Below are 24,649 nucleotides of genomic sequence, written 5' to 3'. Positions count from 1 at the left end.
AAAAAGCAAAAGTGAGTTTTGAATGGGCTTAAATGATAATTTATTTTCATTGTTTTCCTCCCTGTAAACTGCAGCTTGAAGGTTTCATTTTATTTTCTCTAAACAAACACTGCGTTGTGTGTTAATTCTAATGTCTGGATTTACTTTCCTTATTAAATCAAAGGGTTCACATAATTTTTTCGCTTGCACTACAAGCTTTTTATCATTGTTCTCAATAAAGACATGAAAGAACAGAACATTTTTTGTTATTATTTTTAGGCACATCCTATTTGCCAGTTCAATTCAATTTTATTTGTATAGCGACCTGAGCCTGGTTCTGCTGCAGGTTTCTACTTCTAAAGGGAGTATTTCCTCTCTACTGTTGCCTAATTCTTCCTCAAATGGGATTGTTCGGTTGTCTATTAAATTCCTTATACAATTATACTTTGTAAGGTCTTAAACCTTAAACACTGTAAAGTGCCTTGAGATGACTTCTGTTGTGATTTGGCGCTATACAAATAAAACTGAATTAAACTGAATTGAATTGAATAAATTGAATTTGTTGTGGAGGACTTTGAGCCACATTTGGTGTGCTAGTGACTATTTGGGGCAGCATGATTCTGTACGTGTGGCTGCGTCTAAATAAACCACAGTTTATGCCCATTGTAATGAAGCAACGTGCAAGAACGGGGTTGCAATGAGACTAAGTGATGTAAGTTTCGGAGTTTGATGGCGTACCAGTATCACAAACTGGTTAGTTAGCTTAATCAGTCACAGCCACCATGACTGAACATGCATCGAAATAAAAATGCAAAGTGGATCATGAAAAAATCTCAAGAATGAAGTGGAACATTTCAAAACAGACAACTGATAATTAACTCACATTACATTTCCCGAAGCGGTTATAGCGGCGGCCATTCTCTGTCACACTGTAGATGTAGATAAAGTTGTCGTGAGAGCCGACAGCTAAAAAGCTGCCATCTGAAAACACAACAGCCCATTCATAGAATTAAAGAGAATTTCTACCATGTCTTTCACTTAGGGTCCTTGCTTTTCCCATCAATTGCAAAAAGTGCAAAAGTGGAATTTGGTTTAGTCTTGGTTCAGTCATTGTCTGTCCGAACAGTCATTCTGCTGGGCAGCAGGAAAGTTTTACATTAATGATGCCTGCAGCGTAGCCTACGGGATGTCTTGGCAAATGTGGTGTAAATAATACTTGACCTGCTGTTAAACCCAGCTGAAATTTCTACACTTTTATTACTGAAAGTGTTAAGAGTATAGAAGGCTGGCACTGATCTCCGACCTGGTGAGTATCTCATGACGGACAACTGCTCATTTCCATCAGTTGACTCGGATACCACCTCTCTGGTCTGCAGGTCAACAACCAGCCACCTGTTACACAGGAGAATGGAAGAAGATATTATGGACACACTGGACAGCAGCATGCTCATTTGTTAAAAGTTTATTTCTGATTATTTAGTGTTCCTTACTTTCTTTGGAATCACAAATGTAATGGCACATGTTAAACTCTTATACTTGCGGGAGCAGGAGCCATTTCAGATAGAAAGTCATAAAAAGGTACTGGAATAAAAATGTAATCCAATTTTAAAAAGTCCAAAACTATTTCACTAGAGCCCCACAATAAAAATATAAACCTAAATTATGTATAATATGGCCTCTTTAACAATGGATCAAATAACTATGTGTAATGAAAAAAACATGTCACTACTAATGACAACATCACAGAGAATTATCAGCAACTCTACACTTTAGTGAGCATTTTAGCCTCTTTCAGCTCATTGTTTTGGTTTTACACTGGTGCTTTACCACCTGTCCAGAGGTGAGCGTACTCTCTCTCTGTCTCCTTTGTTAATTGTCTTTTTTAATCATTTTCAACTCATTGCCTGCTTTCACTGTCTTTGTGTTATATTACCTTCCTGTGCTGAGGCCAACTGAAACCACTGATCCATTAGGGCAGAAACCAGCACACAATCCGTACTCCTGTTAGAGACACACAGGGTTTCAACAACACCACAGAACAAAAGAAAGAAGCAATGAAAAGAGCTGTGTTTTAGAGGATTCCACAAAAACTATCCACAGAATATACTAATAAATTGAGTGTAGCAGGGTTGTAAACAGTTTTTTATGTATTTCTGGGGAGTTGGGGCCTCTACAAACATGGATGACCTACACTCTGTACTGTACTGTCCCTAACACAGTGCACTGCAGCAGCTGGACAAGCGGTTGAACAAGAAAATGAAGAGAAGACAAGAGCATCTAAAAAAATAATGTATTATATCTGTTACTACACTGAAAAGTATCTTAATTGTCAATAAAGTCAGCACATAAAGGGAAAGATCGTGTGCATGTCCTACCTCCAGGTTGATGCACCACTCCAGCTTGTGCTCCTCTGTGTTCCACAAACACACCTGCTTATCATGACCACAGGTGATGAAGATGTTCTGAGAAGGGTGTGTAGCCAACCCCCACATCTCATCTACATGACCCTGAGACATTCACACAGAGACACACACAGCCATATTTTGGTGTTAGATGAAATAAAGTGTATACAGTAAAGTGTATACAGTCTACTGGGTTAAATAAAAGATTTTTGTTTGCCTTGCACCTCACTTGTATGTTGCTTTGGATAAAAACGCCAAATGAGTAAATGTAAATGTAAAAGAAAATGTCCCTGTAAAAGTAATTTAACTCATGTCAGTTTGCTAGGATGTAGGATGAATTCAACTAGGTTGTAGGATTCATTCTTCAACTTTTAGCTTCAAATTTTGTTTGGGACACTTCAGGGTTTCCTTTATCACCAACCTTAGGCTACACTGTCAGTTTTAAATTAGAGATATCTCCTGATCTAAGACTACTCAAAAAATGACCACATGCATTCCTAAAGATTTAACTGGAAAATGTGATGAAATCTTATCTCCAGACTTTTACTCCTGCACCACTCTTAGGTCAAAGTTTATATTCCTAGTTCCACTAATGGAACGAGTTTCCACAGAATTACAAATGATCCAAATGTCTCCAAATATTGATTCCAAAAAGATAGCCTCTGTGGCTTGTATGGAAGAGGTTTCAGGACAAAGAGAAGTCAAATATGAGCAGGGAGCCACATTCCTGTGGTCAGTGGAGACATGCTGAAATGCACTGTGATGCCTGCTCATGTCTGTAATATGCTGGATCTAAACAGACCAAGCAAATCTAAGATTCCCACAATAGATTTTCACTGCCTTCACACAATAAAAGGCCTCTCTGGACATGAGGCCTGCAGGTAATCCTCTGTTCCTGTTTATAGTTGAATTTGACTGGTAGGAGTCTCTGTCCGGTTTTCTGACTTGCTGTTGTATGGAAAACTAGTTGCATTGCCATATGCTGCATGAAATCGTAGATGCTCATGATGGATTAGGAAAAGACCAATAGTTGATTGACTATACTGACTAACTCTGCTCTTGTTGGACTTGACAGAATAGGTGCTCAAGGACTGTTTACTGTAGTAGTTGCACCACCATTTCTGTAATATTGGACAATACCTACCATATACAAGCATTTGGCAGCTTCAATCCAAAAACATTTAAGCAAAAAATTTCCAGCAATTATGAGAATACCTGCACTATGGCCACAAATCCATCTGAGAAGGTGCCTCTGAGGATGGCATTGCGTGTCGTACCAACTAATATTTCCTCCCCATCTACGTCAGCTATGGTGCGGACCGCCCCAAACTTTTCTGGAATCTGAAGATATTATCATATTAATCAACAAAGACTTCTTTTGTGACTGTATATTCCAAAACCTCTATACAAACAGCACCTTACACACACATACACACAACTGTGGTTCACCTCACGCTCTCTCTCAGGTGCCAGGTCGGCACTCCAGCGGATGATCTTGCGATCTTTCCCCCCTCCGCTGAGCAGAGCGCCACCCTGCAGGGTGCACAGGGTGAACACGCTGCCTTCGTGGGCTCTGGTCTGACGCATGATCTGGAAGGTCTCTGAGGAGACAAATTAGGCTGATTTAGAGATAAATGAAGGTCAAATGATTCATCCTTCTCAAAAACTTTCAGTTGCAACCTTGTCACTTTAATTTGTCTGGATATGTGCCTATAGTCCAGCAATAGAAAAGTGAACTGAGTGGTCATATAATTCTCTGTAGACTTCCCAAGAGCACAGTGGCATCAACAATTAAAAAACCAGGACTCTTTCTAGAGTTTCTAGATAGTCTTTCTGAGTTGCTCAGTCAAACAGAGATGCAATTATTGGAGAACCTGGCAGAAAGACAAACATCTCAGTAACGCTGCATCATTGAGGCCATTATGGTGGACTGGACAGACAACAGATACACCCTGTTTAGAGTTAGCCAAACAACCAAGTTCTTGAAGTCCAGACATCTCTCCACAAAACATCTGTCGCCAAAATGTTAATTTTATTTGTGGAGCATTTAGTATAATGGCTAACTATATTTATTTTTTAAATCTACATTTTAAAAAATAAAGCGCTTTGAGTTGTAAAGCGCTTTGAGTTGTAAAGCGCTTTGAGTACCAGTTAGGTAGAAAAGCGCTATATAAGTGCAGACCATTTACCATTTTTCTATAAATCTATCTATCTATCTATCTATCTATCTATCTATCTATCTATCTATCTATCTATCTATCTATCTATCTATCTATCCTCATTTTGCATTTTGTACACTGACCTTTGGCTCCTTTACCCAGAGTTTTGATATCTGCAGCTGATTTTCCCCACGTCAGAATGTTTCCTTCCGAGTCTCCAGTTAGAACATCTCCAGTCAGACTAAAAACGAAGCACTGGATGAATTTGGGTTTCTTGTATTTCTAGAACAGAAAATAATAGACTGTTATTAACAACAGTAACAAAAAAAGTAACAATATTGATATGTAATATGCAGTTTCTCTATTTTGAGAGAATTCTGTTGGAAAAATTGGGATAATTTTTTCAATACTCCTCTGCAGAAGCAACATAAAACTACAGACGTGGACAAAATTGTTGGTACCCTCCCGTTAAAGAAAGAAAAACCCCCGTTTTTCTTTCTTTACCAGAGGGGTACCAACAATTTTGTCCATGTGTGTATCTACTCAGCTTGCTGCCAGAGTGATAACCCCAGTCATTTTATTTTTTTGTCCTGCTCTGTATTGTTTCCTGTATTTGAGTGATAAAATCTGAAGCTAGAAGAATCTGGACTCATTAGACCACATGACCTTCTTCCATTGCTCCAGAGTATGAAAAATAACATTTTCAGAATGTGTAAAAATGTTAGTGTCCAGCTCTGAAGGTCCAGAATGAAGCCTGACATCATCTTGTGAAAATATCCATTGACTTCCCAGAAAAAAGACATTGCCTTGTTGACAGCACATATCTGTCGAAAATCCTAATTTTCTGTGTTGATGGAGCCTCCCACATATGCAAGTCACCCATGCTGTGGACAGTGATGCACCCCACGCTGGCCTTGAGCTTTAGGTAGATGTTCCTTTTACCCTCAGGCACGACACCATCACCTGTCACCAATTTACCTGCTAATTGTGGAATCATACACAACAATGTCCCTTAAATATTTTAGTAAAATTAAATAAGTTTCTGTACCTTTTTTGAGTGTGTTGCAGCATCAAACTCTTAATTTGCTTCTATGTACTAAATGGAACTAAGTTGTTAAGTAAAAACACTGCAAATGTTTTCTTTGTACTTTTGTCAGACAAAATCAGATTTAAGTGAATAAAAAAGACATTTTGGAAAAATTCACAACTTGGAAACAGTGTTTGTAGTAGTCATTAAAATCAATCTTCACAATTTCAAATCAGTGTTTGATTGTAATTATGTTTTACCCTTCAGAATTCACAACTTAATGTTCACTTCTCTATGTGGTTGTGTTGTGTTATGCCCCTGACTTCCCTTTTTGACTGAGGAATCTTTGAACCTCCCTTTGCAGTACCAGTACTATGCTGGTTTTATAGGCTGACAAATTGTCAGTGTGGCACAAAGTGTCAGTGTGTGGATAAACTCAAGTGAATCTTACTCCAAAGATGCCTTGTTTCTTGGTAAACTGTCCTGCGCTGAGGGTCCAGAAGTAGACATGGGATTTACCGCAGGTGATGATATTGGTGCTGTCGCTGGGGTTGAACTCCACAGCAAACACAGCCTCATTAGTGCTCTAAAAATACAACACATAAGAAATTGTCAGGACCTAGTTGACAGTACACAGAACGCTTTGAACAACATCTCAAAAGACTACTTCTAGCACACTGCTAAGTCCAGGCCAAAAAGACAAACCTGTTGTCAGGTGATTGTCACAGGTGTATGAGGAGTTACAATGACATTTTTAAAATATGTCACTTCACATTTAAATATGAAACTCTTCAACCCAAAAGCTTTTATGTGAGCAAAGGACACAATGACTGTCTAATGGAACTTTATAGCTAATTATAGATTCTGCTAGACACAAGATCTACCTGTTCACAACCAAACAGCAGACTTAGAGACTAACTCAGTCTTTTTTCCAACTTTTAGGTGCCAAATAAGATAAAGTTAAGCTTTTATAAAATAAATCTGTTACGATTTTGACGCACAAGGTTTGGACAAGGTACCAGTTGCAGTTCTGAAGGGATCACGTATACAGTATACTACAGAGAAGTACCGAAGCATATTCTTTACACAAAAGGCTCCATTCATGGTTGAATGCTGCAAAGTGGCATTTGGACTACCCCACTGCTGTAGAGAGGGGAGGGGGTATAATTATCTTGTTCCTGTTGGATGAACTCCTATATTTATACAGTGCGGGTGAGTGTTGGCCTGTCCAACCCCAAGCTGCTTTCCCACACAGAACCGGATGCTACAAAAAGCTTAAGTTCTTGCAAAAGTCCATCACACTTTTGATATGAGATGATAATAAAAATATATAACACCTACCCATTCATTACTACTGCTGCATTAGAGGACACAAATGTACACACAACTGGACACATCCACTGTATAAAATATTTACACTGTTGCCATGGCACTCAGGCTGAAATGGCTCTCAGGGTAGTTAAGGCGCTTTGGGAAAAAGCTCATTTAAGCAGAGACATCCATGAAATCCTCACAGAACCTTTAACTGTTGTTTTTGTACTTACTAACAGGAATTTTAAACTGAGTAAATTGTATTAGCCTATTTATTTACATTTGGGCAACTGGGCATCAATTCAAGTATGCTGAATTATATAGAAGTCTCAAAGTACGTCAAAAGTATTGGAATAGTGAAGCCAGTTACTTTATTTTATAATATATATATTTTTTTATAGATATTTTTATATATAATATATATATTTATTTTATAATATATTTTATAGACTGAAAACATTTGGGTTTGACGTCAAAAGATGAATATAAGACAAAAGATCAGTTGATTCAATTCAATTTTATTTGTTTAGCGCCAACATAAGTCATCTCAAGGCACTTTACAGTGTAAGGTTTAAGACCTTACAAAATATAACTGTATATATTATATAGAAAACCCAACAACCCCACTTGAGCAAGTACTAAGCGACAGTGGAGAGGAAAAACTCCCTTTAGAGGAAGAAACCTCCAGCAGAACCAGGCTCAGGGAGAGCGGCCATCTGCCTTGACCAGTGGTGGTGAGTGGAAAGAGAAGAGAGAAAATACCAACAGGTACAAAAAAACACGGCATTTCAGCCGTTTTATTTTTATTTGCAGGTTTATGTCTATCTAGAGCACTAAGTACCTTAAATGCATCAATAATCTGAGTGCTACATCCACTAAGCAATGTATGCTGGATCTGCCGAACGTGGCAGAATCAACAAGACAAACTACTGTATTGACTTTTATTAACAAATGTTATTCAGCCACAGTCACAACCAACAGTTCAGGTGTTTTGCTTGTAAGTTCCTTTATATATAAGCATCTGCCAAATGACTAAATGTAAATGTAGCTAAGCTTAATTGTGAAATGAACAATACACAATAATGGGTCCATTGCAAATATTCTTGCTTTGAATATCTATACTTTTAAAAATGTACAAATATCTTTATTAAGTCCACTTAAAATAAATCATGACTTTACCTTAACCTCTGCATGCTTGGTCCCCTTGTTGCAGTCCCATACCGACAGCATGTGTTCATTAGAGTCATCGATTACACACAGGAACGCTCCAGAGTCCTGAAAACAACATCCCCAACAAACGCGGTCCATTAAAAAAAACTTCATCTACTAGATGCTTTTATACAAAGCAACTTACACAAAGGTAGGCAGGGTAAGTGTAAGGAGGTCTTTGCTAAGGACCCCTACTGAAGCTGAGCCACAGCTGGGATTTGAACCCCACTCTCCCACAGGGAAGGCAGTGATTTTACCACTACACTAACCAGCCACCTTCAGCCAGACATACTATGTATAGCTTACACAGCAGTAATTCCATCACTACAACAATAGGATCATATTGACTATTCTCACTTACTTTTTTTAAATACAAGCTGTACTTTAACTAATTATTCCTATGATTTCCCTGATGTATCAACTCACAGCAAAAGAAAAGGCAACTGATCCCACTCCCCTTTGGAAGGTTCCCAGGCCGATCTGCTGCAGTGTGACAAGGGTGGTGGAGTCCCAGATATGAACACAAGGCTGCAGGGGCTAGAAAAGACACACACAAACTTGATTTGCATTTATTCTTAAACAATTACAGCTAGTCCTACTTGTTATTTTAAGCCCAAATTCAACAAATATTATAGACTTTTTATTCACTGGTTAAAAGCACTGAGATTAAATTGCAGCCACCAACTATGGATATAACCAATCCTCAAAGCAAACTGCTTTGTTGTGTTTGCAGAACATCACAATATCACCTTGCCATCTTTATCCACGCCTGCAGTCTGCCCAGATGCCACTCGCACTCTGTCAGGATGGACAGTAAGGCTGCAGAAAAAAAAAAAAAAAGGTACTTAACTAAATCATAAAATGAGGTTGGCTTTCATCTCCACTTTACCTTAGCAGTGTAACACAATTTTAGTAAAAGTAAAAAAATAAATAAATAAAAAATACAGTGGCAAGTAAAATATGTGAACCTTTTGAAATTTTGTTTTCTGCATTAGTTTGTCATAAAACATCTGAATTTCAAACCTGATTATCATCTAAGTCAAGAGTCTTTACAAATATTATGCCTAATATTTAAAAACAACACATTGTAAGACCTATATGCTTTTTGCTAACAGATTATTGCCTGATTACTACAAAGTCAGCACTTTTATCTCAATGTTCTGAAATACACAAAGAAAAAAAAATGTGTCACTGTTTAAACAAAAACAAACAAACAAAAAACTGTTTTGAGACTTTAAAGTAAATTTATTTTGGAAATCAACTATCAGACACCACAAGACTTCCTATTATTTTATACTAGAGCTCTAGTATATCTTTGTTTGTCTGTTTCACACAATCAAAAACCTATAATGTTCCGCACTAAAGCTAAAGTTTATTTATGCCAAAGCAAAGATAGTAGGGAGTTTCCCTTGTTAATACTTAGAACTTAAAAATGGACTCAGGTCAGTTTCCGACATGAAACAAAACACGCTTGTTAAGCTTGGGTCTGGTTCAGCCACTACAAATAGATAAATGCAGCCCAATTTACTACATGCTCTACTCTGAGGACGTGTGTGTTAATATCTTGACTTTCAGTTCACCCAGTAAGGACTGGGAATCAGTGTGATTTGTTGGAAACAGGCATAACATCCTAGTGTACTCGACTGGAGGATGGTGTTTGAAGTCAGACATGGCCAAGAACAGTGCACGACGCATAAAGCAGCAGGGCCAAGGCTTGTCTTCAGCCTGTTTCTTTTTTTATTCTTGCTGTCAAAAAGACAGCAAGAACATCTATTCTTTAAGCTGAGGGGTATTGTGTACAGTGGTGTGGTTAAAGAGGTACAAGAGCATGCAGTAACATGCCAGAGTAACCAGAGTAACTTCCCAGATATCTAGTACACAGTCAATACTGCATCTGCCTCAAAGATCAGAGTTGAATACACTGTTGGATTAGGTGCATTTCTGGTTTCCAGCATGTTGATATATATATCAATCTTAATCTCTGTTTTTTATGTTATAATAAATGTCTTTATATATTGGCTTACAGCATAACACTGTAGTGTTTCTTCTGTTTTTTTTTTTTTTCATATCAATATATATTGAGATTTTATGATTACATTGTCTCCACTGCCATAGAGCAGTTTCCTGTGGGCTACATCTAACCCCTGCTTTTTGCTTCAGATTGGCATTAAACTAACGCCTCTATAACTCTGGTAGGAATTTTTATTCACTTTGAGCAGTGTGGTGATCTACTTCCCAATTTCCAGTATTATCATCTTCAGTCCACCTCTTTTCATCTCCTTCTCAGAAAGTGTGCAAGCATGTTAACCACATGTGTATTTATTGCTCTTATCTACCCAATGCTAAATGTGATTTTATCTTGACAACCAGTTGTCTACTGACCAGCGGACGCAGTCCGTGTGTTTACGATAGTGGCGTTGTGTGCGATTGTTGATGTGGTAAAGCACAATGACACAGGCAATGAAGTACACTGCCTCGCCTGTTGGAAGGAAGTACAGGTTGGCCCGACAGTCCCGTCCCCGGTAACCATAGCTGACGTTACAAGGTCAGGGCAACATTCATGTTAATCACTGGTCCATTGCATTAGTTAAAATTGTCATCGTGACTGTCATAATGTGGAAATCTGAACATGAATTTCTGTCTGGCATAAAGGTGAATAAATAGTGACACTATTTTAGATCTGTGCCTACACAATCAAACCACAGCGTCTGATTGTAACATAAGTCAAAATAACTCAAATATGAGAAAGAGGCTGAGCACTCTGGAAGGATACACCCAGTCCAGCTCCAGTTTCTCTGAGGGTGGCTCCATTTTCAGGTCTTCATAGTTTTGGATGTTAGAGGGGATATACATGGTAATTGGACGGCCTCGGATGAACATTTTGATTGACTGTCCTGGAAGACAAGGATAGAAAAGGAATAGAAATGCAACAATGAACACGCAACCACAACCAGTTTGACTTAATGCACAATTTCCCTCAGTCCTTTATTTGCCTTAATTTGTCATTTATTTGACAGAAGCATTTAAGTTGCCAAATGAAAGGTTAAGGAGCATTCACTATTGTAACCTATTGTTGAGACTAGAAGAAAAGTCAGAGGATCACCAAACTCCAATATTCCCTCTGATTATAGTCAGCTACCAAAAGTAACAGAAGAAGACTGTGCGTGTTATTTGAGGAACAGTGAATGGAATATTACTGGAAAAATACAGTCTGCTCTGTTGACCCAGCATCAAAAGACATAAAGACACAAAGTGACATAACAGGGAGCCTACCTTGGCTGTAGGTTCCTCTCCTGGACCCAGGGGATCCTGTGTGGGAACCAAAGCTCGAGGTCAGTCAGACAATCATCTACATTTTTTGAGCTTTTAGGCTTAATCAACAAGCTTTGGATTTCAAGCTTTTACATTTTCTATTTCTTTTAAGGACTCTGAATGGTGAAGGCAAGCAGCAAGGCGTACCAAGGTGTACCTCTATTGTTACACCATGGGCTAACAATAGAGGTAACAAGGTAAGAGACACCCTGTTTTACATGATTTTATAATGCATTTCTGTGATCTGAACACATGAGCAGAGCAGAGCAGGAGCGAGAGAGGAGCAGGAACAGGTGGATTTTGGGCAGACTACAGAGTGTCATCTTATGACACACTCCAATTTGCCTTCTGTACCACTAACAACAGGAGCCTAAAGCATGCCCAAGCCAGACCTGAAATGCACTTTTCAGTGAGAATTCAACTGTTGAGAGTTGCTTTTAAGTTCTTTCCAACTAAAGGCTACGGTTTAAGCTAAATGTGAAATACAGGTTATTTCCTTTTTTCAAGTAAGTGGTGAGTGGAGCGGGATGCAGTCTGTATTGAGTGGTGTGGCCTGGTGAATCTTTGAGCAGAGGGGGAGTGGAGTGGACAAACAGGTCCAAAAGTGAGGAGTGGAAATTCTCGCCACTCAACTATGTACATGCACTCTGACTGAGTCACTACTCGCACCTGTGTATTCAAGGTGTCCAGCACACCACTTGTGTTTATCTATTGATACTGCTGTGTCACTTCTAAAATGTGGCAATCAGACGGGAGGTTATTAAAGCACTGATAACTTCACTTCTGTAGACATAGTAAACTGACATATTTTCTGGTAACATCCCTGTTGGCACCAGATCTTGACAAACAAATCACAACAACACAAGACACAAGAAGACAATAAGAAGAACTCAACACTAGATTTTAAAAGAACCCCAATATACTGTGTAGAACTCTTAAGGTCAACTTTTTGGTAACAACAACATTTATCAAATAAAATCATAGTCACCTAAAGTTATAAAAACCTGTCTTAAATTATGGGTAAAACAAAGATTACAAACCTGACAAGGCAGCTTTCAATATTCTACAGATATATTTTGTTTGGTAACAAAAAAGTAATTTAAATTGTGTTAATTTGCCAAGAACCATGTCCTATGCCTCCCTTATTTTTATTGTTGCTTGACTGTCAGAAATTTAAAATGATAAAATTATGACAAGCACATCGATGACAAAACCTAACAAGTTAGGTTGGGGTGGCTGTGGCTCAATAGGTAGAGCAGTTGTCTACCAATCATAGGATTGGTGGTTCGATTGCCGGCTGCCATGTCACATGCCAAAGTGTCCTTGGGCAAGATACTGAATCCCAAGTTGCCCCCAGTGTGTCAGGTCAACTGCATAGCAGCTCTGCCGTGTGTGTGAATGGGTGAATGAGACGCAGTGTAAAGCGCTTTGAGTACCAGCTAGGTAGAAAAGTGCTATATAAGTGAACAGGAATAATGAAAGACAGCAGAGGAAGATTTAATAAATGTTTTAGGCATCCTTTTTTTTTTACAGATTTGGCCATCCATCATTCCATAAAGCAAGTCACAGTGGCGCAGCAGCTGAGAAAATCAGAGATATGAGCAGTGTTTAACAAGAAACTAGTTTGCTACAAATAAACCAAATTCAGACTTTCACTAATAAAGTGAGAGTAAGGGAGAGCCCCACAGCATGAATAGTACTGAATGAATGTAGGAATGAGGCTTAAATTACACTCTGCATGAACACATGGGAAAAGGCCCTAATATAAACACAATGATATGTAAAAATTTTTAACAACCTTTTTTAACACAAACAGCCTTTACTAGGGAAAACAGTCCTTGATGTGCTGTTTTTGTATTGGACACCAGATAAAACGGACACCCGCCAATTAAACAGACAATTCTTAAGCTAGCATCCGCCCTGTTCTGTGATGTCTGTCTATAGAAACTATCTGGCAGCATTGAGGAAAAACTGCCAAGAACATCATCAACATTCCATGACGTTTGATGTTAATATTCCAGCAAAACAATACTGTGAATAAAATCACAGTAGCTGAAATAATTTCCAACAGCAGTGACCCTAAGCCCATCCCACTAATCCCTGGTTATTCAGCTCTTTGTTTACATTACTGTGATGGTATCTAGGTTTCTGATTGTCCGTGTGCAGGTGTGACTTTGTATCCTTCATATCCTGGAAATCTTACTTTTGTGCTGAGTTACAACACAGTCATACATTACTGCTCAAACGAATACGGTCACCTAGAAACATCCTTATTTTGAAAAGAAAAGCAGATTCTTTGTAAAATAAAATCACACCAAATTGATCAAAAAACACTGAAATACAGTGTAGACATTGGTAATATTGAAAATATAAGAGTAAGAGTATGGAAACACGTTTTTAAATGGATCTACATAAACATACAGGGGCCTATTAAGTCAGGCAGATACTACAGATTCAGCCCTATTTTTGACCCAATTCAGGCGCGCTTGACTGATTTTAGAATCTGGCTGAATTTGTCGGGTTTGACAGCTGGTCATAAATAGCATTCCAATCCCTGAATAATCACCTGCTCCTGGACGATTGGCTGGATATCTGGCATGTCAGAAATGTTTGTCAGCTGTCTTGCAGTATGATCAGTTCCACTGTCCAATTTCCCACAAGGTTGCTTTCAAAATATCTAAGCCTAGACAAGCGTGAGTCTGTGACTGGTGGAAAACACGTTATGGATGTTGCAGTGCAGTTTACTCCAATCAGCAGCAACATTAAAATCAAGTGTTGTGGTTAATCAGCGTACAGAGCGCTGTGATATAAAACTGACTCACAGCATCTTTCAGCTGTAGTGGCTCCATACTACATTCATTCATACATTCTTTTGCTACTCCCAAGTTATAACATTGTACACAAAAAAGTCACACAGTGTCTGCCCAGCTTTATCAGCCAATTTCTTAACAACAACAGCACAACAGCCAAAAATTGTTGCATTGGTTAAGGAGGAAATGACACTGATCTTCTTTAGATTAGACTAAAATTCTTCTGAAACTTCAGAAATTAACATTATTCAGTATAAGACACTGCCAGAGAAGTGAAGATCTCATAGAATATTATATACTACTCTGTTCACAGAGCAGTGAAAACCAGAAATAAAAGAAGTGGGAGTCTAGTCTAGTTCCTCACAGGTCCTGTGCTTCATTAACCAGTACCCACAAAATACAAATCTGTTGTGGCGGGGTTGCCACAAAAATATCTCAGAGTGATTAACAAAAGGAAAAGATTAAGATGCAAAAAAGAACATAGACACAAGACAGAGGATAATCGGAAAATAATTTTTAAAGACAGACTAATCTAAGTCTGACGTGTGCCAAATTCAAACGAGAAAACTCATATGATGCTGACTCTAACTGACACTGGAGGTGGTTCAGTGAGAGATTTGTACAGGGCAAAACGAATCTTGAAGAAGGAAGGCCATCAGTCCATTGGGCAACACTATGTTTTACTCTATGGACAGGGTTTGGCTGGAACAATTACGTCCTACAACAGGACAATGGTCCAAAGCACAGCTCTAATTTATGCAACATGCAAAAACAATTTAAAGAAACAGCCAGCTGGTATTGCGTCTGTAATGGATTGGCCAGCGCAGTCACAAGATCCTAACCCTATTGAGCTGGTACACAGAGTAAGAAGTGACCATCAACCAATCCAACCTATTGGAGGCATTTCAAAAGCATGAGATGACATCTCTTCAGGTTAACCTCCACAAACAGGCTGCAAATTAAGTTAAAACTAAGTTTTAAAGACTTTATTTCAATTGAAAATCCTTATTTCTAACTTTGACTGAATTTTTTATTCATTTCATGTATGTTTTCATGGAAAAATAGGGCATTTCCAAATGACACCAAATGTTTGAGTTTTTGCCCAATCACCAATGATCAAAAGCAAGAACATTACGGTTCATTCACTCGGTAGTTGGGAGTTTAATGAGGGTTGGAATTAGGTTGAACTGTATGGCATTATCTCTTATTGAACCTGTCCTCGTTGATATAAATGAGGTGTATAGCCCAACAGGTTATAAGAGTGTATAGGTAAGGTATAGGTCAAAGCATTCAAAAATACTTCTAAGATAAGAAAAGGGTTTAAAGATACATCACCTGCACTGGCAATCAGCTCTTTAGCTCGGCTGCAGAGACAGAAAACATTTCATAAAAATAAGTATTATTTATCCACCAGTCCCTGACGTCAAAGTCATATGATGTGCATCTTTGAGATTTTTATGGGAAGGGAATTTTATTATTATTCACATGGGCCATCAGTGTTCCAGCAAGTGTCTCTTTGATGATATGTGAGGCTGCAGCAGCCATAGGAAAAAGTGATCTGTGTGAATGTGTGAGTGATGGCAGTGTGGCTCACTTCTCCAGGCTCGGGGAGCGGGTGAGGAGGTTGGTTGAAGATGCAGCCTTTTTATCCAGACGTTTCCTCTGTCTCTCTGTGTTGCCAAGTTTCTCACTGTTCCTACGAACTCTGGAACACCACAGGAAAAGAATCTGCTTTAGCTTCCAATAAACATTTAGCATGTGTCCATACACTCATTAAATCCCACACATACGGATGCAATTATCCCACTTTTTGCAAAATACCTGTAAATATCATGTGACGTCATGTACGTACACACAGTAATGTGCATGTTCATAATTATATGTCTGATAATTTATGAATTTCATACTCATACTTTCTAAACAACTTGGGTAATCTGGGAACAATTTTTATAGTTCTTGCAATCAGTAATAACACTTTAAACTGACTGCTCTCTCCCAGTTGATACCATTTATTAGCAAGTATCAGGTTTTCTAATCTAACACAGCACATATTGTCGGTCGACTGTGGATTTTGCCAGCAGACGTAACAACAGTTGGTGGCAGATTTGATCAGCTAGCAACAACATTATTGTGGTAATTAGCTGAAAACAGCTTGTCTCCTAACAACTACAACTAGTTATCTTTATTATAGTATCCTGTTATTACAAAAAAAATGTTTACTATAAATTACATTCTGAGTTGCATGAATGAGGTTAGATTATTGTAATTTTTTCCATATATTTTAACTTGTGTTCAAGAGAATGATAATATGCTCATTTTAATTTTATACATTTCATCTCCTAAATGGGCTGACTATGAAGCCACATAAATGAAGTATAAGGTCTTACCTATAAAGGTTAAGAAGAAACCTTGAGATGAAAGTTGTGCAGTAGTACATGGTTTAATTAACAATCCTCTTTGGATGGTAGCTGCATTTTTTATATTAATTATAATCAATTAATTATATATTTTCTCTGCATTTAAGATATCATGGAGAAAACCACAAAATTAGTTTTAATTATACTTTTAACCTCTTGCCTACAACTAATTTTGGCCCTCAACCCAAACCCTAACCCTAAAATTGCCAACTTGTAGAGAAGAGATTTAATATAAAATAATTAAACAATCACATTTCTAAAACTTGTGTTTATGCAGAGGGGCTCAGACTTCAAACAGGCTAAATAAACAAAAACACGTCCAAACACACAGCTGTAAACCATAATCAATCTGCTATTGTCTCTAAGGATTTCTTCTGACACACCCGCATTTCCTGACGACATGCCGTTGTACCAAAAGCATCACCAGAGGAAGTGTTACGGGACTATAAAAAGGTTTTGGTGTCCATCTAGCGTCACTAGCCTTAGATCTAGGAAGTGAAACAGCAGGCAATCAGCCTGTCACCCTCAAATGTCTGTACTAATAATGTTTTGGTATAGACAATCAACAATAACGTGTTGAATGTAGAGTGACTTTCCCAGTACCTCAGGCTCATCCATAGAGAAGCATGACAGAGCTTAGGAACTAGAGCATATGGAATTCATCATGAACACAATCCTTTATACAAGCCACAACAAAGACCAAAAGAACACATGCATGCATAAGCAAATATACAAGTAAACAAAAGCAGCAGTGCTCTGGCACTGTGCTTGCTGATCACTCTTAGAAAGGAAATCGCTTGAAGAGATCACAATGGAAAAATCACAGCATGCAAGAGATCTTTGATTTGAGAGGGAGAATGTTAAACGACGACGATTAAAAGATCAGAAAAAAAATTAATTCAAAAATAAGATTATTTTAAGCAGTTTGTGCAAAACCCAGTTCAATGGCAAATGTTCAGGGGAAATGTGTCAACATCTGCATCACCAAAGCTGTGGCTGCAGCATAACAGCAGAGGCCCCTTTGGAGTTTCTTTTATTGGATATTATAACTCTAGTGTATGCTATTTATGCAGTTATGTCATGTCAAAAATGTTCTGTGCCTGCAGGTTTAGATATGTAAACACAAACCCCTATCCTTCCTACTTTCCTCAGTCTAAGTGTATACATGCGTTAACCTTTGCCATTTTGTACATTATGCTGTGTTCAATTGCCCTCACATCACATTTTCCACTGGGCTCAAATCTTTGTGTGCCGTGAAGCTAATCTTGGCTATGTCACTCAGTGTGGATAAATTCACTATTATGTTCCACTACAGCTTTATGTTTTCCCAGCCCCCTGTTCAAACACATGAAAAAGAAAGCACATGGAGGCTAGAGTGAACATGACGACAGAGCACGTCATCCCGCCACAGGTTTCCTGCTCTAACATAGCATAATTCAAACCATGGCAACGGAACTTGTTTCATATGCAGGTTTGCACCAGAACTGGGGTTTGCAAAACCACAAGTCAGAATCAGGTAAAGAATTGATTTCTCCAAAATATAAAGTCATGCAGTCATGCAGTCAATCACAAGACAGATGATTATTGTTAAGACATTGTGGTGAAGCGAGATCACGCACAGAGCCGTCTTCTCTCCTTCCTGGATAGGTGAAAGGGGCCCATTGCGGGAACTGATGTTCTGGTCTGAGGTTTTCACTGAAGTTAAGGCAGAGCCCGGCTCGTCTGGAGAGCAGCTCCTATGCTGGAATTCCTCCTTTAGGAGCCCTCGGATCATGGTGGGCTGAATGGGCTCCTCCACTGATGATGTCCAACTCAGCTCCTTTTCCTGCTCCCCTCCTGCTTCTTTGTCTTCCTCATCTTCCTCTTCCATACCAGGGACGCGGTGGAGCTTTGCCCGGGTTTCCTCAATAGGCTCTGGAGGTAGAGCATCCTCCAAGTTCAAGCTCTGGGCTCGCCTAGGGGGCAAGACCCTGTCCTGCCCAGCATCCTGCCCAGGAAGGGTGGGCTCTGTCTGGGTTGATCTATCGACTGCTGATGGCCTGGATTCCATTGACACAGGTATTCCTATGTGGCCATTAGCACTGGTCACAGTGCTGTCTAATAGTTGGCTAGAGATGGTTCAAAGATTGAGATCAACACATAACAGTCATACATACAGCTTAAACAGGCATCACACTGACATAACTAGGCATCTTAATGAACCAAAGTGCCTATAACAACACGATAAAATGAAAAAGCCTTGAAGTATAGGCCCTGTACCTGGTGGTAGTTTGGCGGATCCCATCAAAGGCGGAGCTGGAGGACAATCTCCTGCTGCTGGTGCAACCATCTGAGCAGCACACTTGATTCAGTACCCGTGCAGCACCCGGGTTCACTGGGTAAGATGACAGTTGATCATTTGTTACTTTGCAGTAATTCAGTGTTGATTCTGATACTCTTTTTTTTCTAGCTTTTCCATGAATGCTGAGTAAGGATTACAGTGTGTACCATCAATGGCAGTTGAGTTGTACAATACCAGTACAATACCTACATTTTGCCAAAATGATGGATTCCTAAAGGCTAAACATCCACATATTCCTGTTATTCATGGCGAAACTTGACTCAGCTCCTTAATTAGGAAACCTACTGTATTCCTATTATTATTAGGAGAGGCTGTAGACAGAACTAACACTGTTCTCTGTCCTCAAATCTGAAAAGAGTGAAACGGTCACACTATAAACAACCATGTCTGTGTATGTTATAGTTGTGAAAATGCCACAGTAACAACACTGGGCAATGTTCTATTATCAGTGCAGCCTGTAGAGTGGATAGAGCATGTATATTACCCACCTGCAATGAGCTGTTGCTTAAGTAATGGGAGGAGTTGATCATGGAGGCGGATCCTGCGCAAGGCATCAGCCAATGAGGATTTGAGCAGCGTGATCTCATCCTCCTGAGCCTGCAGACGCACTTCCATCATGGATGTTCTGTCTGGGAACTCAGCACTGCTGTCTGCAGATACATCATCTATAAAGGGATCAGAATGGTGCATCACAAATGAAGCACCAGTAGGGCTTACTGTCAAAAACCTGGTTCAAATTAGTCTGAAAAATTTATGTGGATTAAACCATTTTGTTTCACTTAATGTAGATTTGTGGCTGACCTCTGTCACTCACAAAAGGATGCACAAACTGAAATTCAGAGGCTATACTACAGATGCAAACCATTGCTTAGCCACAAAACACCATGGCTATGTTACAGATTTCCAAGAAGTAATTAAAGGCAAAACTAGAGCTCTAGAAGAAGGTCTTGTAGACAGCTGAAGCCAAGATTAACTTATATCAGAATGGCAGCAACAGCAAAGTAAGGAAGAAAGCTGATCTTTACTGACAATATTACTGCTAATGTTATGTAAAATGTAAATGTATAACATTTTAACCCTCATGAAGGCACTTTTTAATTGTTTGTTCACAGACATTCACACTAGTGGCCTGCTAGAGGTCATTTTGTGGGGCTGTGACAGGGCTCATCTTGTTCCTCCTTGCACAAACGAGTAGATACCAATCCTGCTGATGGGTTAAGGACCTTCTAATGCCCTGTCCTGCTCTCCTAACTGCCTGTCTCTTGGAATTTCCTCCATGGTCACATATTGGAATTTCCTCTAATGTCACGTATTGACATGTCACTTGTATCACCTCATGCTACCAATAGTGACACTGACCCTAGCCAAATGCAAAACTTGTGAAGAAACTGTCAGTGTCAGTGTAGGTAGAGATACAGTAAAACCATTCCTGTTTTGGTGGTTGTCTCATTGTTTCCCCTCTAGTTCACATGTTGTTAATTTCATTAACACCAAATCAACTAAAACTGATTAACAACACTCTCTACCAAATCAATATGCCAGAAGTTTAACTGACTTGATGCTAGAGCAAGAGAACAAAAGGAACAAGGCTGTGCACAGTACAAATCAGGAGCATTTTTCCATTCTCCAGCTCCAATCAGCTGTGTTGTAGTTCTCATGATTGCTCAGCCACTAAATCCTTGCTCAGCCATTTTAAGTGTTAGTTTAGCACTGCAGTCCAACAAAGCACACGCGTTAATTGACCAAGGATTTCTCAGGAAATGGTCTACCACACAGTAATGAGTAGGTAAGAGACAACACACACTACTCCTCTCTGTATAAATCATTCAGATTTTAGCATGTAACAATTGAGAATCACAACCTGGAATTATACTGTGCTAGTAATTCTAGTCTACAGCTCCATTTACAAGTGCATCTAAAATTGGGCCCATACAGTGCTCGCCAGATATCCTGCTCCACTTTAAACTACCTTAGAGAGATTTAGATTTTGTTGTAGAGGCTGGAGTTTGTGCTGCTGTCAAACTGTACAACATAATACAAAGAAGTAATATCAAAGATATAAATAAGGTGAACAAAATAATAGTCACTACTTCCTCCAGTCGGTAGTGTGTAATGAATATAATGGATGTAGGTTATGATATTATTGCATAATAAAACAACACTAATCTTGTTGTTTTCATTACTCTACTAATAAAGCTTTCTCTTGTCTAACCCAAATACTCACTATCTATTCCCTGTATCTTCTACTTCCCTGTTTTTGCTTTTTTTTAATGGCCACCAATTCTACAGCTCTGTCACACATATTTGAGAAGCTCAAATGGTATGATCATGCCATGTCTGATGGGCTTTTAAATTGAAGCATGTGCAGGAAGCATTTGTTATCACTGATGTTAAATTAACACTGCTTGAACAGCAAGAAATAGAAATATTTGTAATTGTGTTAAAAAGAGACAGTGGGTACAGAGCTCATTATTACTGTAGTTAGACTGCTTATGAATGGTAACTGTATCATATATTAATGTACAAGTAATTATAGCTCTTTATGTTTTGACTAGCCATACTTAGAAACTAGAATTTAATTGTTTTAGTTGGCTGTTTGAGACATTGCATTTTTTGCACTGTTTAGGTATTTTGAATAAATATGTAGTATGACAGGCAATCTAAACACTATGTCATATCAAGATAAAATGTGGTCTGGTAGGACACAATAATTGTCACTTAATTGCATGAAAAAACAAACTAACAAAAAAACATAAAAACATTAACTGTGACTACAACTAGACCAAGAATCAAAACTGGAGTAGGTCCATAAAAAACCTGTAGAAGCAGATGCCTATGACACCACTACATGCAGCTATGCAAACATTGGACTTGATAGTGTAAATGAACTTGCCTCAGCCCATCTCCTCCACGGCAGTTAGGAATTTATTCCTTTCCGTAGAATGTCAAAGCAGCAGAGAAACAAACGGAGATCCAAAGCAAACATGTTTAATTTGTCTTGTGTTTCACACGCTCAGCTAGTGAGTCAAACAGCAGTTACAGTTCAGAAAGGATGCATGGAAAAGTGTGTTATATTCTTAGAGGGGCAACATGCACACCTGCCATATCCCAATAATAGTCTATTAATCTATTACTATAGTCTAGGTTAATACTAATAGTCTATTAATCTAATGCTATTAATCATTAATCATTAAACATACTCTCATGAAAATGTGTTACAGCTGTGCAGACATTCATGAAAATTGCTGTCTTCTGTAACATGTATTTAAGTAGTTCTTTATGTAGCTCTCAAAAAAAGTCTGCAAGTGTTCACTTCTGTCTGACCTGCTGGTCTCTTCTGATCAGACGCAGTGGTCTAGCGCTTATGGGAAATGCTGTTCACTAACTAGGCTAAAATACAGAAGTCCTTATTTGCATATATGTGCATTTCGATTCAAATCCTTACGGTTACATCTCAATATATATGAGAGCAAAACTTTTTCATTGGAGGACATATACAGTATCTGTAACATCTCCACCAACCGATGATAATAGAACTAGCCTTATGGGTCTTTTGACAAGGGTTTAAAAAAAAAAAAAAAAGAACAAAAGACACGAACATTGCATGAAGTAATTCATATAACACCAAATCTGATTCTTCATATGTGATATTTGTACAAACACCAGTGAGGATACCTCAGAGGCAATGTCTTTTTGGAACTTCAGAATTAAGATTCCACTTTGACCTCTAATGACGTTTTCTTTCTTTCTGGTGCAACCGTTTCACTTGAACAGGCATTTCATCATCAATGCTGTTGCACAACACCTGGAGCTGGCCCAACTCAGCAGAGGAAACACAGCAGAGTTCAGTTATGGAATATGTTTTCACTGCTGATCTCAGGTCTAATGTGAACAGTTTTCCTTTTTCTCTTGTTACATTGATTCGACCAGTATTACTTTACATCAAGGTGTAAAAGGTTCCTCGCTGAATATGAAAAATGAGACGCACATATTCAGACACTTACTCCTACTACTAAGTAGGAATAACAACTGAGAGCAACTGCTTCTACACAGTGGCAAAAAAACAAACCCTTTCACATTCATTTATTCCTCTGTCTGTTCATTGGCAGATTATATGTACTATATAATAACTATATGTTTATTATTGAGGTCCTAGTGGGTGGTGGAGTCGTAATAAAGTGCTCTATGTTAAGAGTTGTTTATAGTGTTTTAGTTACCCATATAAATAAATGAGAGGGCCAAAACATAAGAAACACCTATCAATGTGATGTGAGGCCTAGAGACTGTTGCGGTAGTCACTCCAGTTGTTTAATGTCGGCTTGGTGTCACAGCCTTAAGCTGTTTAATAAAAGCAGGACCAGATTGTTTCTAACATTACAGTGGTTACTGACCAGTTGTACATCAATGTCTTTAATTTATATTAGACAATATGTCAATTTGTACCGAACTGGTTAGTTGATCCAAAAAAAAGATGAAGGAAACCTACACAGGCATGATCCCTAGCTGTGAGGTGACAGTGCTAACCACTACACCACCATGCTGCCCAGTGTGCACATGTGTCAATTCAATAACACAAACTAAACAGTTCCAGTTGTTGGGATCACTTTAATCTCTGGCACTGGGTGGGAGATATGAACACATCTCTGATGAGACTAACCATAAACACTTTCTTATAACTCTCCGTCTTTCTGCCATTTTGTCCTCTACAGTAGTTAAGAAAACCTCCTCCCTACAGTTTCACTTTAGTGGTTCTCTTAAGAGATAAGATTCTTTTCAATTAACTCTTTAATCTTTACCAGGATCTAGTCTTAACTGCAAAAGGAAATTTGTCTTTAGGCTTACGCTGTGTCTCTACTGATTTACAACCTGGAAGAAGGAAGTATTTGATAAAGGGACTTAAGCAAGTCATTGGGATTTTCCAGTGAGACCACACACACGCACACACAATATCTCTTCAGACATACTGTATAAAGGACACATGCCAATACCCACTGTCCATTGCAGCAGTAAGTGCAACACATAACATAACTGGTGGATCAAAGGATTATTTGAGGGAAGAACCTCAAATAATTAGGGCAGACTCAGGTTCAAGCTCAAACTGTGCCCAGGTAGACTGGGTGATGGGGTTACTCTAATTTTCCGTCCTCTTGTCACTCCAGTATCAATATATGAGTAGGTGAATACTCTTTCTATAAAAGAAAGTGGCGAGGAGCAAATCACAACAACAATTACGCAGTTCTGTCCAAAGATTCAAATATCTTTGGAAAATATCTGGAAAAATCTTTCAGACAGTATCTCTGGCTGCAGATCTCATTGACATATTACTCTACAGTATGGGAATGACCTGCCAGATTACAAAATAAAAAATGAACAGATATCTCCTGCAGCAGCTAAAAGCAATCATTTTTTTACAGGATAATTATGAGATCCAAAGTCTAGTTTTCCCACTGTTATAAAAAAATAAAGTGATGACGATGGTCCGTGTGTCTACATTAGAGGCATTCAATTTCATTACATGGGTGGAGGTCACCTATGTTTTTTGCAAATATTTAGTGGGCTGATGTAGCTAATCAGACATCCAAGATTACTGCTGCCAAAGGATTTCACCAATTAGAAATTCAAAGTTTCACTTACCAATTTCCACCAATCAAAAAGTAGCTCTAACCTACACCTCTAATCATG

General features: G+C 38.6%; 1 protein-coding gene across 3 annotated transcripts in view; it reads right to left on the bottom strand.

The window, feature by feature from the left end:
* The window catches only part of eml3 (EMAP like 3), a 44,591-nt gene that overhangs the window by 4,283 nt on the left and 15,659 nt on the right, over positions 1-24,649 (bottom strand). For 2 of the 3 annotated variants that reach the window (XM_026352300.1, XM_026352299.1), the window contains 19 exons: positions 19,456-19,632; positions 18,886-19,000; positions 18,246-18,734; positions 15,804-15,914; positions 15,545-15,573; positions 11,361-11,396; positions 10,861-10,981; positions 10,470-10,619; positions 8,837-8,906; positions 8,514-8,624; positions 8,058-8,153; positions 6,019-6,153; positions 4,684-4,822; positions 3,831-3,982; positions 3,597-3,722; positions 2,355-2,486; positions 1,913-1,980; positions 1,283-1,371; positions 863-960 (listed from right to left, as the gene is read on the bottom strand). In XM_026352300.1, coding sequence (XP_026208085.1) covers positions 863-960; positions 1,283-1,371; positions 1,913-1,980; positions 2,355-2,486; positions 3,597-3,722; positions 3,831-3,982; positions 4,684-4,822; positions 6,019-6,153; positions 8,058-8,153; positions 8,514-8,624; positions 8,837-8,906; positions 10,470-10,619; positions 10,861-10,981; positions 11,361-11,396; positions 15,545-15,573; positions 15,804-15,914; positions 18,246-18,734; positions 18,886-19,000; positions 19,456-19,632 — 2,444 coding nt within the window. The remainder of the gene's footprint in view (positions 1-862; positions 961-1,282; positions 1,372-1,912; positions 1,981-2,354; positions 2,487-3,596; positions 3,723-3,830; positions 3,983-4,683; positions 4,823-6,018; positions 6,154-8,057; positions 8,154-8,513; positions 8,625-8,836; positions 8,907-10,469; positions 10,620-10,860; positions 10,982-11,360; positions 11,397-15,544; positions 15,574-15,803; positions 15,915-18,245; positions 18,735-18,885; positions 19,001-19,455; positions 19,633-24,649) is intronic. The other variant, XM_026352301.1, reaches the window with a different exon arrangement.

The sequence above is a fragment of the Anabas testudineus genome, chromosome 18 (assembly GCF_900324465.2).
Source record: "Anabas testudineus chromosome 18, fAnaTes1.2, whole genome shotgun sequence".
Classification (NCBI taxonomy): domain Eukaryota; kingdom Metazoa; phylum Chordata; class Actinopteri; order Anabantiformes; family Anabantidae; genus Anabas; species Anabas testudineus.
This window is presented reverse-complemented; position numbering and strand designations above follow the sequence as displayed.